The sequence below is a fragment of the Dipteris shenzhenensis genome, chromosome 9 (assembly GCF_047967505.1).
Source record: "Dipteris shenzhenensis isolate YYH24624 ecotype China chromosome 9, Dip_SZ_1.0, whole genome shotgun sequence".
Lineage (NCBI taxonomy): Eukaryota > Viridiplantae > Streptophyta > Polypodiopsida > Gleicheniales > Dipteridaceae > Dipteris > Dipteris shenzhenensis.
Genome location: NC_141604.1, coordinates 42,940,156 through 42,956,813, shown reverse-complemented (window position 1 = coordinate 42,956,813; position 16,658 = coordinate 42,940,156). Strand labels below are relative to the sequence as shown.

Below are 16,658 nucleotides of genomic sequence, written 5' to 3'. Positions count from 1 at the left end.
GACGGAAAATGCCTGTCACAAATTTCAGAGGACATGGTCGTGGATACTGCGTCCGAAGAGTGCACAGAGTGAGTTAGTACGCAAATTGCAGCTCAAGCCCTTTTGTCATGGCGCTAAATTGAAGCTTGAATGGACAGGTTTATTGAGAAATTTTCAAGGAAATTGTATCTCGAGTACAAGCAAAGTGGGATCACCGAAATTAACTTGAGGTTTGCATATTTTCTTGAAGCTCAACGGAAGCATCTGATAATATCATGACTGAATTGTTTGTGGGTCGCAGGGCCATTGCATTTCGCAACAAAGCTAGCCTCTATCAGGAGACCTTCCTTCTTCTGTCCTTCTCCAGAAAACTATGCTGGATACGAGCCCTTATGACACATTCAATATTGTGGTAGAGTCTCAGAGCTTGCATGGTCATTCCCCCAGTTTGGACTGCCATCTTTGATTTGCATTCACACATGAAGGCTTCTGCGTTGCATTTGACTCGGAAAGCTTTGCTATCTTGATGAAAACCGTAGTTGAATTTCAAATCCTTAAAACAGGAGGACGAATGCAATGGGACTTGGCCAATGATTGTAGCTCCCGAGCCTACTTCGTTTGGAGGGGTGTTGTACGATCCCAACATGGCAGCGCAGCAGCAGCCTGCGCACCATCCTGTGTCTCCACATGTATGTTGTCTGTCTTGCGCCTTGCCAATTCCACACTTTCAAACGATTACAAAGGCAAACGCAGCTGATATATGCAATGACGAAGTCTTGAAATCTGCAAGCCACGGGAGATGCAAGTTGCAACTCTTTTTTTTTTTCCTCCGGGGCTTTGCAGAAGACGATGCTGGCTTCAGCTTCAGCTGCGCTCGATCTGAATGGACACCAGATCTTGTATCAATTACCCCAGATGAGCAACTTCGATACTCACGACCATGTACATCTCCACAAAATAGATTAAAAACTGTCCACAGTCAACAGCCACTAAAGTGCCTGTTCTCCTTCCTTACCAACGCCTTCGTTATATGAAGAGTCAACCTTCCGGTTGTCCCTCATGTTTAACATTTCATAGATTCAAGAATAGCTTTAGCAAATGGTTGCCATTTTCAAGCGGCGTATTTCTGATCTCGTTGCTATTATATTGATTACATGTGATGCTCCATGCTTAGAACCTTTAAATGCAAGAATATGTAACATGAGATAGGTATATTGGTCGGCTTTAGTGTGATTAAGACTTTAACAAATACAACCGTAGACTCGTATATTGTTAGCGTAAAGACCTTGTGGATGAGGAGTCGAGGGGTATGAGGTGAGGGGACGGGTATGCATATGGTTATCGGGAAGATTATAAGGTAGTAGAGCAGAGGAGCAGGCTCATTTAAACGCGGGTAGCCAAACGAGAGGAAGCTTTGGTGTTTGGCAATGCTTCAATGGATTCATTGTTGAAGTTCTTCTCTAACCCCTTCTTTCAAGCTGGTGATTCATGAGGCTATACGTAAGACTTGAAGGCTTTCAAGGATACACCTGCCTTGCGACATTGCCTAGAGACTCTATAAAGAACCCCAAGTACTTGCCCTCGGAGATGTAGACACACAAGACATCAAGAAAGTTGGAGAGGGGATCTTGCACGTCTTGGAAAGTTTCAATATATTATGAAGATCTTGAAATGCTACAAATTGTAGTAAGAAAACCATGTAAATGCTTTATGAAGCCTCCTAAACACTTATAGGAAATCACTTAATGATTGGATCAAAGCTCGGCAAAATACTCAATATGGTCACAGTGTTGTCAACACGTCAACAAAACCTTGATCCATCATTATTTAATGTTTTTGACAACCTCATGACTAAAGAATTCCTAAGCGTGAACATATTACCTTTAGTTAAGTAATGGTTATAACACATATGCATAAAATGAATTGTTACACGTGGTTTAAAGACTTTATTGTCTCATGACAGGTGCTTGAGACGCTTTGACATAGATGTAGATTAATGAATCAGGGCCATCCACATGACCTTGCCCTAGGAGTGCAAGGAAGAGTGGGACTAAACAGTAATGGAACCAGACTGGGAGGCTCACAAGAGCGAGATTGAGCATTGGTCTTGCCTTTGCTCCAGGCAAAAGCAGCAAATCCAGTTTCACTGCCAATGAAATCTCATCCCCAAGGAAGCTCAATTTTGACAGGTATGAGGCTAATAGAACCTGTAGTACTCTTGTTGACTGAACCAGTTCGAGAGTTGTTTTTCTGTTGTGCAGCTACAGTACTACAAAAAGTGCATTCTTGGTTCCATGCATTTGGCAAGAGAAGTGGTCACTTGGTTGAACAAGTGGCGTGTAGATTCCATGCATCTGACAAGAGGAGTGGTCACTTGGTTGAACAAGTGGCACATAGAGCTCTGCGGATCTAGCCAGATATGAGTTCATTAAGGACATGTTCGCCAATATTTGACAGCCTAGTACATGGGCTGTCTTCACACCCATTCTTTGAGCTGGCACACCACTACGCAAATTGGTTCATGCAATTCACTATGTAGTTGTAATTGCAGATAAAGACAGGATTAACAAAATTCTCTAGAGTCTTTGCTCAACTATCTAGTGGTATGAGGGCGACAACACAACATATGAACTCAATCAGGTTTTGAGCTGATGGGCCAAGGGTCATGGATCTAGAGGCCACCTTGACAAGAAGTATTAGGAGAGCTCAGGGGGTTCCACAACAGCAGCACTCTAGATAAGCAAGCCAGCAACAAAGCAGTAAGTATTGTGGTTTCCTCAATGCAGAGAGGCAGAGGCATGATAAAGAGTCTCTCTCTCTCAATCAGGTTTTGAACTGATGAGCCAAGGGTCATGGATCTAGAGGCCACCTTGACAAGAAGTATTAGGAGAGCTCAGGGGGTTCCACAACAGCAGCACTCTAGATAAGCAAGCCAGCAACAAACCAGTGGCAGTCGGAGGATTTGCTGGAGGTGGCCCGTTTGGTTGCAACGTTCCATTTCCCAATACTGAAGTGCTCAAACTACATTGTTTGTTCGACAACGCTCAATAACCAATCAGCACGAGAGCAGAGCACAGGATATCAAACTCCACATTAGTGGGATGACAGAGAAGCAGATGTTCATTGTCACCCAGTAGGCCAAGCAAACATCCTTTTATGCGAACCACGGCTTGTCGGCCATAGAGCGATAGTCAGTCAGTGGGACTGTACCATTACGGTACATGATGCAGAAGGAAAGTTTCAAGTGCTTCAGATGGTGCTCCAGTTTACCCACGGAATGATAGTGACCAGTCAATTGAGCAGCACCAGCCTTTGCCTTATCAAGATTGGCAGGATCTGATGAAGGCCAAGTTAGCCAAGAAAGGGATATTCTGTGGTACAGCCAGCTAGAGGAGAGACATTCAGTCTCATATCCAGTCCTCAGGTACAGTAGGTGTTCAAGCAAGGTTGAAGACCTCATGATTGTCTCAATTTCAGTAGAAGGGATGTCATGGGCATGCTAAAGCCCCATGGACATGTGCCTGTTCTTCAGCCGCGTCAAGGCATATATACAGTCCACAGTCTCATCTACAGATCATGCAAAGGAGAATTATGCATATTTGGAGCAGCAGCATGCAGATTTGCACATCATCATGAGTCCACCTTCTTGCAAAGGTGCAAAACAGGTTAAAATACACATAGTTGACGTTTTGTTCAGAATTGTCTTTAGGCCCACTGATCAATACTTGGCAACCAGGGATGGTTTTCTGCCGATAAAAGCCCTTATTCTCTTCATCGACAGCTCCAACAGTTATTATCCCATCATGAGAAGCTCTGGCCCCTTAAGCCCCTTAGCAGCTGCAGTTCCAGCACTCAACCCTCAGCCTCAGCCAACAGCAGCTCCCTCTCAACATCCTCTCCAGCCCCCTTTCCCCTCCATATCCAGTGCTGATGTGAGATCTCTTCCATTCCAACATCCACTGCGAGCCCTAGCAATGGACAGCCAGCCTTAGCCTTTCCGGCTATAGCAGATCCGGCCTCTTGAGTTGGGATCTAGATGATGTACTCAGTCTCCCTTCAATCAGGGAAGCATACAGATGTATTTAGTTGTCCCTGTGTGATTTTTCAAGGCCAGCAGTAATAAAGATAGTAGTTGGCATAGACTCTAAACTCACAGTGTTTCGCCATGCAACAGTTACGTGCAAGATGATGCTGGCTTCAGCTTCAGCTGCACTCGATCAGAATGGACACCAGATCTTATATCAATTGCCCCAGATGAGCAACTTTGATGCTTATGACCATGTACATCTCCACAAAATAGATTAAAAACTGTCCACAGTCAACAGCCAATAGAGTGCCTGTTAACCTTACCAACGCCTTTGTTATATGAAGAGTCAACCTTCCTGTTGTCCCTCATATTTAACATTTCATAGATTCAAGAATAACGCTTGAGCAAATGGTTACCATTTTCACGCATCCAGCAGCCTATTTCTGATCTCGTTGCTATTGTAACATGAGATTGGTATATTGATCGGCTTTAGTGTGATTAAGACTTGAAAAAAATACAACCGTAGACTTGTATATTGTTACCGTGAAGACCTTGTGGATGAGCACGTGAGGGGGGAGGGGTATGAGGTGTGGTGGGGAGGCGTATTAGGGGCAGGGCTATAGCAACGATTCAACTTCCCATACGAAGTAGCACTTTCCAAAAAATGTTGGAAGTATTTTTAGTAATTTATTGTACAATTGCTTGTATGAGAAGGAAGGGGCAGGTTGGCTATGGCAGCGCTCTTCGTCATCATCATCATCATCTTCTTGTTCATCTGCTTGTTTTGCTGCTGCCCCTACTTCTGATCCTTGATCCCTTGCAGATTTTGTCTTTGCAGGATCAGGGTGAGGATTTCATCAGCATTAGGTTCTGTATCTGGATCTAGGTCTGGATCTCAGTGTGACTCTCTGTTTAGCATCTATTTTTTTAGTGTCTCAAATTGATGATGTTAATTAATGGGTGGACATCAGTGTGATTCCTCAAAAGTACTTTGAATTGGCAGCATCTGGAACCTTCTATGGTAAAATAAACATGGAGACTGTAATGCTAAAGCATGCAGATTTGGGAGTCAATTTTGAATCTCTTTACCATTACAGTCCACGTGTGGGTTATGGAAAATGTTACATGGAGCAGAACAGGTAACTCTTGTCATTTGGCTCTGCTATCCAAACATACTCCTCATTAGTTCATGACCACGTTTAATTTCATTGGCATGACTGTTCAATTTGTGCAGGATAGTGGATAGAGATTGGTCAAGCATTGTAACAGATGTTAGAAAAGTCTGTCAGGAAGACCAAGTGGAGGATGCACTCCATAATATGGACTTTCTTGTTCACCAAGACGATGACATCTCCAATAATGTCTATGCTTGTGTCTTGAAGGGCTGCATCAGGATGAAGGCTTTGCAAGATGGCAAAATAGTGCATGCCCATATAATCAAAAGCGGGCTTGATATGGATATTTTCCTTGGGAATAATGTTGTGGACATGTATGCAAAGTGTGGCAGCATTGTGCATGCAAGACACACATTTGATAAAATGCCTGGACACAATGTGTTCTCCTGGACTGCCATTATTTCCGGATATTCCAACCTGGAGCTTGGCCAAGAGGCTTTAAAACTATTTCAACAGATGCAATGGGAAGGTGTGGTTCCTGATAAGTTTGTATTTGTAACAGTCCTAAAAGCATGTGCCAGTTTGACATCTCTGGAACATGGCAGAAATGTTCAAGTGGAACTGATCAAAAGTGGCACGGAGATGGATGTTTTTGTACAAAGCACTCTTATGGATATGTACATCAAATGTGGGAGTATTGAAGAGGCATTTCAAATATTCAACCGAATGTGTGGACGGAATGTGGTATCATGGAATGTAATGATTTTAGGTTATGTACAGCAAGGTCTTCCTGAGGAGGCTACTAAACTGTTCGAAGAAATGAAACGGGAAGGTGTAATGCCAGACAAGGTGACATTTATGAGCATCTTGAAAGCTTGTGCTAACATGGGGGCCTTGGAGAAGGGCAAGCATCTTCACCTCCATCTTGCTCAACGTGGCTTTCACTCAGACAGATCTGTGGCTAACACTCTTATTGATATGTACGCAAAATGTGGGAGCTTGCATGATGCTTGGGAAGTGTTCAATAGCATAAGCGGGCGAGATGTGGTCTCTTGGAATGTGATGATTGCAGGATATGTCCAGCATGGGCCAGGAGATAAGGCCATTTCTCTATATGAGCAAATGCAATTGGAATCTGTCATGCCAACTGAGGTCACCTTTATCAGCATCCTTAAAGCATGCACCAGCCTAGGAGATCTAGAAAGAGGAATGCAGTTTCATGATCTAATCATCAAAGGGGGTCTTGGGATGAATGCATTTTTGGGAAGCACTCTTGTTGATATGTACTGCAAGTGCGGGAAATTAGATGATGCTCGAGAAGTATTCGACAACATGAATGAACGGAACGTGGTCCCATGGACTGCCATGATTGCAGGGTATGCTCAGCAAGGGCTTGGTGAGGCAGCTTTCATGCTGTATGAACAGATGGAGCAGAGTGGTGTGAAACCAAATGAGGCCACCTTTGTCAGCATTCTCAAAGCATGCATTGGCTCGGCATCCCTGGAAAGGGGAAAGGGGATGCATGATCAAATCCGAAGAAACAACCTTGAGATGGATATTGCCATTGCGAGTAGCCTTATTGAAATGTATGCCAGATGTGGGAGCATAAAAGATGCATGCCTAGTATTCAATGAGATGTCTGAACGAGATGCAGTATCATGGACTGCTATAATTGGAGGATATGCACAGCAAGGGCTCGGCAAGGAGGCTCTCAGACTGTTTGAACAGATGCAGCAGGAGGGAGTAAAGCCCAATGCTATTACCTTTGTCAGTGTTCTTTCTGGATGCAGCCATGCAGGCCTGGTTGATGAAGGTCGTTGCCACTTTGATTCCATGACTCGAGATTATGGCATTGTTCCAACAGCTGACCATTGTGCCTGCATGGTTGATCTTCTTGGCCGTTCAGGGCATTTGGAAGAAGCAGTTGTCTTGATACGAAATATGGTAGCTGAACCTACTGAGCTTGTGTGGAGGACTTTGCTTGGTGCCTGCAAACTTTTTGGCAATGAAGAGCTAGGTAGTTATGCTGTAGAGCAGATACTCCGGTTGAATCCAAAGGATGATGCTGCTTATGTGTTGCTATCGAACATCTATTCTGCAAGTGAAAGGTTGAATGAGGGCTTGCAGGTGAAGAAAATGATGGAAAACCGTGTGTGAAAAATAAGGCCTGTACAGTAAAGCTCTTGCGCCATGCGACTAACCAGGATGTAGCATTTGCAATATTGACTAGGTGTAATCTCACTGAGGTCATCTATCAGGTGCACAGAAATTAATGCAGAGCTGAAAAGCTTGCCAGCAGGCTATAAGGGCGAAAACTTGATCTTTGGAAAATGTTTATCTGCACGAAAGGTATCCCTGCCATCACACTCAGAATCTTTTGGCTTATCAACACAGAAACAGTGATTCCTATAAGAACCCAGAGTACAGTGTGACTGCCACATGCTACCAAAGGCATCTCCTATCGTGAAGTAGTAAGGAATGCCCATTTTTGGCATTTGTTTTGTGGGCTTTACTGGTCATTATGTGGTGAACAAACAAAGCTCAGTGTTTTCTTGTCAGTGTTCTCTATGGCCAAAATGGAACATAATATACGTCACTTCTTGAAATTCAAGACGCCTATCCATTTCTGTCCAGTTGAACTCTCACTGGAAGGTTTATTACTTTCTAGGCATGAACAATTTAGAAACAAACCAGAGCCAAGAGGAAGAAGCTTCATACAAACACTTTACAGAAAGGTCGGCATGGGTGGACAGCTTTATTGCTGGAGTCCTATATACAGTGTTGAAAGGCCAACAAAGTTGAGGAGATCCTTTTCATATCTTTGGACTGAATGTGTTGGATGATTCCGTAACCAACTTTTAAGCCATAATCTTGAACACAGTGTTACAGGAGGGTCAGCAAAAGCTTGAGAAGATCCTTATATCTTGAGAGTCGACTGAATGTGTTTGGTTGTTGTGTGGGTTGTGATTTGTATTCTCTTTTAATCACCCTACCACTATCAATGCATTCAAGTTTAAACTAAAGTCAGAGAGAATTGAGATGAAGTTGCTCATGGATCTCACATTACTGAATATGAAGGAATATGTTGGTGAATCCTTCCTGTCCAATTGGACAGAAAGGTTTCATGTGTATCAGCCTAATATAGGGATAATACATATCCCAGGTGCTTGAAATTTGCTGATATGGGGACTCTTCAAGATGTTCAAGGTTTATATCATAGCTAGGTGGTTTGCACTCTTTACTCTGAAAATTTCAGAAAACTGCATTCTTAATAACAAGTGCTGCCCCTGAGTGAAAACCTATTTCAACTGTTAATTAATGGTCCGTCCCTATGAGAGTATAAATGTAGCTCTTCCATTTGTACCAGCTATTGGAATTTGGAACTGCAAATGTAAAATGTATACGTTCGTGTCATGCAGCTCCATGAGACTCAGATGCATAAAAAGGTATTATGAAAAATGACTTTCTTTTGATGTACTTCACATAGAAAATGCATATTGAATCCTTTAGTAACATGATGGAAGAGAATGATTGTGGTACTGAATTCTGTGGGGCGGATGAGCAAAGACATGGTACATATCTATGTGCTCAAGGATGAGTTGGGTAGTAACTGCAAATGCTGTGATCCTAGGTGGAAGAAATTTGATTGCAGCATACTATTCGATGATTGGAGTTATGTGAGACTCAGGGCATTATCAATATATTGATGCCCTCATGTGTCTCTCAAAAGATGCTGATGCATGTGTGTGAGGTCCTAGCATTACGGACATTTTAGCACATTTGGTATGCTATCAAAGATGTAGGACTTGATCATGTGGTTAAAGTGTTATGGATGTTAGCTCAGTGAATAGAAATTCAACAAGAGACTACGCTTTCCAACTAACTTCAGAATTACGAGGAATCAGTATGGTACAAGAAAGTTTTGAAGTCTAGGATAAGGAGTTTGCAATTTTTCAGCTTTGAGGTCAGCCCATGATGAGCTAGGGCCTCAAGATGGGCATAGGCCATGTTTTAGTCTTTGTACAATATTAGGACAAAGGGCAGTTGTAGCCGCTAGAAAAGGAAAGAGGGGAGGGGAGGGAAAGATAAGGTAAAGAAGGAGAGAGGGAGAGGGAGAAGGAGGGGAGGGGAAAGAGAGCTCCAAACTTTGGTTTTCAAAGGTATCTTTGAAAACTTCATTAGCACACTATTCATCATTACCACAATATTTACTATAGGGAGTATTTTCATAATCTCAGTAAGTATTTTTTTTTTCCACTAAACTTTGGTTTTAAAAGTTAGCTTTTAAAACTACATGAGCACAGTATTCATCATTTTTGGACTTTTTTTTAGTCCAATTCTAGAATTAGACTTTACACAAGTCAAAAAGTTTTGAATAGTGTGTTATAGAGATGACTTGGAGCAAGTGGGAAGCATAAATAACTATAAATAATAATTCTTAGAGACTATACACATAAGATTTAGAGCTTCATGATACTTGTGGATGAATTTAGTGAGCAATAGAAGATTGTGAAATACTTAAAAGGGCTTAAAACATATGATGGCAGTAATGTGAGAGCTTAAACATGTCCTATCCTTAAGGAGGCTACAACCTTGGAAAGGCCTATGGGGAAAACTATGCTCATCGCTTCTCAAGTAAGGGATCGTGTCCACATGAGAATCCCTCAAACAAAGTGTCTTCTATTGCTACTATTGTTAAGTTCCCCATGGTCTTCCTAGATTTTAGTAGTGCTTCTTCAAAGGCTCCAAAAGATAATTAAATGCAAAGTCTTCCACTATGGTTAATAAGAGCAAAATGTCAAAAAAGGATTGCATTAATGACTGGAGAAGCAAGGGTTTATGCTCAAAGTGTGGAGAGAGGTGGGGAAAGAACCATGCAGTCATGCACATCACTCTCAACGTGGTTCTTTCCAAAGTGATGCATAATTCTCATGCGGGACTCTCAGCCTCTCAATCAACAGTAGCGATCTCTGCAAAGGCTCCAATGGCTAGGCCACGCTCATGACAGCTAGCAAGCTCACATGCTCCTCCAACCACACAGCCACGAGCAATATCTCCATCGATGGGCAACAAAAATCCAATAAGAGATGGAGCCATTGCCTTCAGCATGACCTGCAACAACGAATGCCTCGAGCTTCCACCTGCAAGAGAGCTGCAAGATGGCCTCAGGCTCATGGTTCGTAAGCTCCTCGGCTACTACTGCTCCGATTATCTCGACGTGCGAATCAAGGAGCACAATGGCATGAACATGAACGAGCTCCCTCCAAAGAACGACGACCTGAGCTCCCTACAAAGATTGATCTCTAAGGTGTAGACGTTAGGACACATGGCAAAGATTTCTTTGTTCTTCCATGTGCCTTAATTCTTTCTATGTGGATGCCATGATTTGTGCTATGGTCATCTCATACACTTGTGCTATTGGCATGCTTTTTGCATTCATGCGTCACTTTTCCATTTCTTGCAAAGGTATTACCAATTGATTTCTTTCAATATTGGTAGTGTCTAATTGTATATAATGATTCTGATTTGACAGGTGCATAGAGCTCAAAATGACAATCACTTTTTCATCACCCCTCTTCTTTTCCCCACAACTAAGTAATAGGAATTTTCTTTTTTTTCAATGTTATGGGGACATACCTATTGGGAAAATGATACCTAAAATATGATCATCAAACTGGATGGTATGGATTTCCATGAGGTTCCAATTGGTAATAGATCACAAATCATGAGTAAATAGTTTCCCTATAGAATTATATGAGAAGTGCAAGACCTATAGAATTATACTTTCCCTATAGCATTATATGAGAAGTGGAAGCCCCAAGCCCAAGTTAAACTTCTGCCACTAAGATTGTTGTCAAAATATCATGGAAAGGTTCTCAAGAGAATTCTCATTTGCTTGAAAAGGAAAAATCTCAGCTTCCATTTCTGATTACAGATGGCTTTTGAAAGAGTATACCTAGATCTAATGGAAAGGCATTGCTTAATGAAAATAAGTTACTCCAGGATTGAGTTTTACTTTTTTTCTAAATGATTGATTTCCTATCAATCACCCAATCAAAAAAGGGAAGGATCTATAATGCTTGATTCAGAAACATGAAAGGAAAAATGCAAGATGAGATGAAATCATGGGAGCGAACACGACTGCATCTTGCTGTGGGTAAAGAATGCTTCTATTTTTGTAGAAAAATAAATAAACAAGTTATAGACTTTGTTAACCGACTTTACAAATTCCTTTTTAATTTTAGTTCTCTCTCTCTCTCTCTCTCTCTCTCTCCAATTCCAGCGTCATGTTTCAGTTCTCAAGTCATAGCATCAGCTCTTTGTTTTGCCTTCCAGTTTGATTGATTTGTTGTCTAGATCAAATCCCTCATCGACACAAGTTGGGCTAAATCCCCATCCCAACTTGGGGGTTAGTTCCCGCAATGAGGTGTATGTAGGCGACCATGAAGTTTCCCAAGGTGAAAATTTTTTTCACCTTGACCTCGGCTAGCAAAATGTCTTACTCAACTATTGGAGCTTTTGCCCCGACTCCTAGCACAAATACGTATCAAAGAATGAAGACCATTTCATATCTACAAAAGCGTATTTCTTATCTAGAACTTGAAGTTGGAGAGCTCAAGCTCCAGCTTATAGCTGTAGAAAGGAGATTTCGTGATATGGAGAGCAATGAAAAGCAACAAGTCATTTTCTAAAATGGTACCCACTTAAGTGAAATCAATGAAGCAAGAGATGATTGCTTATGTAATAGCAAAGTAGATCAAGTTCATGTTTACATTGAAGTGAAAGAGCAAGAATCTAGAATGAATAATAGAATCATATTACGCATTGGAGGGGTTGGAAACTAGATGCCTTCATGATGATGAGGAGAAAGACATAGATGACATAATTATATGCCTTAAGAAGAAATATCACATGTTGAATGGGATGAGAATGATATATGCAATATTAGTCAAAATGGTACACAAGCATGAGTCTACTTCAAAGGGAGGGCGGCCAAAGATAAGATCCTCAGACAAACACATAAGCTGAGGGGTACAAAGATTTGGATATCTGAGGAGCTCACTCCGATCGAGCTCAAATATTGAGCTCAACAAAGTAACGAAAGCACACAAATCAGGAAAATGGGCAAGCATTGATTAAGGACTTCAAATCCAACCCAAAGACCCTCAGTCTTAAATTGATATTATAAAGGTGACCTTATGTATTAGAATGTAGTTGTGCCTTATAATAACTCGAGAGGAGTTGAGCTTTGTGCACTTCCCCGATTCTCTGACTATCTAAATGTAATGTTGTACTTTGTCTCATAGGCCCATTCAAATGTTAATAAATCTCTCTCTCTCTCTCTCTCTCTCTCTCTCTCTCTCTCTCTCTCCTGCGTGCGCGCATGCACATATAGATACACACCCCAAAAGAATGACAAAAATATAATCTCAATGAAATCAAAGTTATAGTCCAAGTGGAAGATGTGGACAATTGCAATGAAAAAATTCAAAAGCTAGAGAAGGCAAGCATAAAATATGCAAGTGCAAAGGATGGAGATATTGAAAAGGAAGATCATCAAAAGTATGATAGCTGACAAAGAGAAGATATGCAATGAATAATATTAAAGATCGAGGCCAAAACGATCACACAGAGAATGAAATCTCTAAGGACCCTGCCAACACTCAGAGCTAAGAAACTTTTTAAATCTTTGCAAAATCATGCATATCAATATGATATTACAGATTTTTTTGTTTTGTTTTTTTTTTTTGGGGGGGGGGGGGGGGGTTTGGCGGAGGGGGGGATGGATCAAAGGTACCCGGAAAAGTTCCAAACACAACCCCATACAAAGTCAAAGTTTGCGGAGGGGGGGATGGATCAAAGGTACCCGAAAAAGTTCCAAACACAATCCTATACAAAGTCAAAAATTTGACAGTGGAAAATCTTTGTCTCAATAGGATGATGAAATCTATAAATAAGATACAACCAACTTTGGTAGCATGTCAAGTGCACAAGATAGAAGTCTATAAATGGATACAACCATTAGACAATCTATGCAATGTTCTAGAACACATGTCAATAGAATGGACATGATATTGTGTAAGATAGAAGGTCTGGACATTACATCAACAATTGCAAACTTTGGCAACATTCACAATAATTGAGATAGCATTCATAGCAATGAAGCATGAGAGAATTTCTCCAGCTCATCTAAATTTTGAAAAGACAAGAAATGAGTCAATCAATGTTGGCATTCCATGGACAACACCATGAAAAACATTAATGTGTATTAGCAAAGACAATCTTTTTTTTTGAAAAAGACAAACAAATAAGTGTGTTTGCAAACAAAGTCAATATACCCTAACAAACTTTGAAGTGTTCAAAACCAATGGCCAACCAGAACAAAAGTAAAATTTCAAAAGCAGTGCAACTACCACTAGATCTAAACACTCAACAACTTATATACCATCAAAATATCTTGTATCATATTTTATTTATAATGCAATATTTATGGACAATCCACCAAATTATAGCATCTACTATTTGGTTGATATACTCGGATGTGATCAACTCAAACAAAAGACAATAGAAATTGTTCATCAACGACTCATACTATGTAAGATCGACGATTTCTAGATGTAGCCAACATCAATATCTACAGATGAAGGATGATAATCAAATGACCATATCACACACACAGTTTTCATCTGACAAGATTGATACTTCCCGCACGAAGTGTTACAATGATAATCAGGTGTATTCAACAAGATTGATACAACCATACCATTAAACATCAACAAGATTGATACAACCATACCATTAAGTATTATCAAGAGAGGAAGAGAATACACACCAACATCAATAAATTTTGTCTAGGGGGCGTATTGTATATGGAGTTCATTTCTTAAGATCGCGATGTTGATCTTGAGGACAAGTGTTGAAAAGACAATCTCAACATAATGTAAACATTCTATGCACTTATTGCCAATAGTGTGCAAGGGTAGAGTGGTATACGCTAAAGTCCAAATCGGGGCAAATCTAGTGCAAAAGAGGAGAAACACTTATCCTAAACACAAAGTTCATAAGTACATTCTAGGCTTGTGTGGTGTAGTCTCTTCCATCCTCCTCTCCATATTCACAAGAGGTTCATTTCTTACCAAGGGTACAAGCATTCACGCAAGCAAGCATATGCATGCATGCAAACCAACCAAAGGAGATAGTGAGAACATAGCAAAACATTTTTTTTAAGAAGAGATGAGTATTATTATAGTATTCTACAAAGACTATTCAATTAAAACATGGCCTATTTTTTAGAAGAGACGAGTACTGACAAACTGCATACAAAGCAATGGAAAGAGATTACAGCCATGGAGAACATGGTATGACACAAAAAGGCAATCACAGGGTTGGATGAAGCAACATTGAAAATTTTGCAATAAAACGCGATACGAGGAGTTTGAAATTCCTAACAGGTCCAAATCGCGTTTTCCTGCAAATTCCTGAAGTGAATGCAGTTTATGCAAGAAGAGTACAGCCATGGATAACTATGGAAGTCACAAAACCAGAATGACAGGGGTGGATGAAGCAACATTTCAACATTTGCAACAAAACGCGATTTCGGCTGTTTGAATTTCCTAAGGCCTTCTCCTCGCGTTTTCCTACAAATTCATGAGGCAGCATGCTGGAATATGCCTTCAGTCATTTGAAGGTGTTTGCATGTCCATGCAGGATGGATTGGGTCTATGGAAGGCAAGAAGAGTGCACAGACTGAAGGAAGAACCCATAAGTAAAGTTTTACCCTCACATGCAATTATCACACTTGAAGATCTGCATCCCTACAGTGATTTCTCTGTCTTTACAACTAAATAAAATATGGACTGAGTCTATGCATTTCCATGTAGGATGGATTGTTTCTATGGTAGGCAAGAAGATTGCAGAGACTGAGAGAAGAACCCATTAATACTGACCTAAAATCTATCTGTGGGTGTGCTGTGCTGCTGATGAGTACCCTATGTTGGGGATGAACCTGTGCTGTTGGTCAGGATGCTGATGTTGCAGAGTATGGAGGTAGGGAGCCAAGAGAGCTGAGACTGGAGGGCAAGAGGGCCGAGACAAGATACCACAAATAAGTGCAAAATACAAATAAGGCAGCTACTAAATCCCACACGTGTGGAATGTAGTCGTTTTTCACACGTGTGGATGGGACCCAGATCTCTTGGAGTTTGAAACTTGGCACATGTGAAAGGTACACTTTATGCCTTGGAACTTGTGCCATTCATGATTTCATAATCAATTCCACAACCACTCTTCCCTCCCCTGCCTCCCAATCTTTCATCCCTGCCAGGACCCTCGCATCTTCCTTACCAGATCTCCAGGTTACCTAGAGTGCAGAGTTCAAGCTAGTGAAAGAGCAGGAGATTCACCAGTGCAACTCCAACAGCATGGAAAAGGAAAAAAAAGGTCAGAATTCTAGATTGTTTTCAATGTTTTTTGACATATATTTCTTCCATCCATTGGATTTTTTATGTCCAAATGTCTTCACTCAGCTCCACCCTTCTTGTTACATATTCAATTGATACTGTCCAAGAATGTGGTAAATCACCTAGGAATCTGATTGGAGATGGATATGAATAGAACCTAGAAATTTGCAACAAAATGCGAGGAGAGTGGTTTATACATCTCTAGGTAGCCCATATCGCATTTTGCTGCAAATTCCTATTGTTGACACATTCCTCATGAAAAGCTTCACTCAGCTCCAGCCTTTCTCTTGCATATCAAATCATACTGGCCAAGAATCAATGAGATGAAACTAGTGTTTGATTTGACATGCATATCAACACAACTGGAGAATTTGCAACAAAATGCGAGGAGAGTGTTTTATATTTTCCAATGGTCCCCCATCGCGTTTTCCTGCAAATTCCTATGTCTCTTTTGGTTCTCACTTCTGCCTCATTGTTTTGCTATCTTTGGCCGTGTGGAATTCTTCCTTGATGATGAGAAATGTTTTTGCTTTGGAACAGTTGACTCCCAAGCCCCACCTTTCAAGAGGAAGCTGGACTTTTCTGCTGCTATTATTAGACCACATCAATCACCAGGTGAGTCATGAGAGCTCATGAAGGAATTATCTGGTGATATCCTATGCATTCACTGATGGTATATGTTAGCATATAGAATTCAACGTATATAAATTTTGGAACAGGCAAAAGGAAGAGACTGGAGCAGAATGCTGATTCTTCCATCACAAAACAAAAGGAACTAGAAGAGGACAAGTCTATAGATTTGCTCCTATTTGAGTTTCTTCACAAATGCAAGGCTCAGAGTAACTTCCACATATACCACAGTATTTTCAACATGGAGTTTACAATGAGCTCTGTACTGGAGCACCACAAAGATTTTCTTTCAGACCATTGTGATACCTTCAAAGAACTGACAGAGGCAGAAAGAATTGTGGAAGCTGAAAAGGTTTTTGTGCATATAAATCATATTGTCTCCATTGACAGGCTGAGGTACCATGTGAACAGAAGATTTGACAGCCTGCCTAATCAATATAAATTCAA

The 16,658-nt window shown here is 41.0% G+C and overlaps 1 protein-coding gene and 1 long non-coding RNA gene across 4 annotated transcripts; both read left to right on the top strand.

The window, feature by feature from the left end:
* Positions 1 to 2,454, top strand: LOC147898671 (uncharacterized). 3 transcript variants are annotated; one of them, XR_015541571.1, is made up of 5 exons: positions 1 to 76; positions 281 to 391; positions 543 to 668; positions 823 to 921; positions 1,943 to 2,454. It is a non-coding gene; the product is annotated as an uncharacterized LOC147898671 (long non-coding RNA). The 3 variants fall into 3 exon arrangements; XR_015541572.1 differs by having other exon boundaries at positions 6 to 68; XR_015541570.1 differs by having other exon boundaries at positions 22 to 137.
* On the top strand, positions 131 to 8,322 carry LOC147898670 (pentatricopeptide repeat-containing protein At4g39530-like). Its single transcript, XM_087379563.1, has 4 exons — positions 131 to 209; positions 4,845 to 4,892; positions 5,010 to 5,145; positions 5,241 to 8,322. The coding sequence occupies exons 3-4, from the start codon at positions 5,039 to 5,041 to the stop codon at positions 7,276 to 7,278; spliced, it is 2,145 nt and encodes a 714-aa protein (XP_087235689.1). The 5' UTR covers positions 131 to 209; positions 4,845 to 4,892; positions 5,010 to 5,038; the 3' UTR covers positions 7,279 to 8,322.
* The last annotated feature ends 8,336 nt before the right edge of the window (positions 8,323 to 16,658 follow it).

What these genes read in the sequence shown, in the direction of transcription:
- LOC147898670 (XM_087379563.1), top strand. Translation starts at nt 5,039, where the DNA reads ATGGAGACTGTAATGCTAAAGCATGCAGATTTGGGAGTCAATTTTGAA. An exon ending in TGTTACATGGAGCAGAACAG is followed by an intron (nt 5,146 to 5,240) that starts GTAACTCTTGTC and finishes CAATTTGTGCAG; the next exon opens with GATAGTGGATAGAGATTGGT.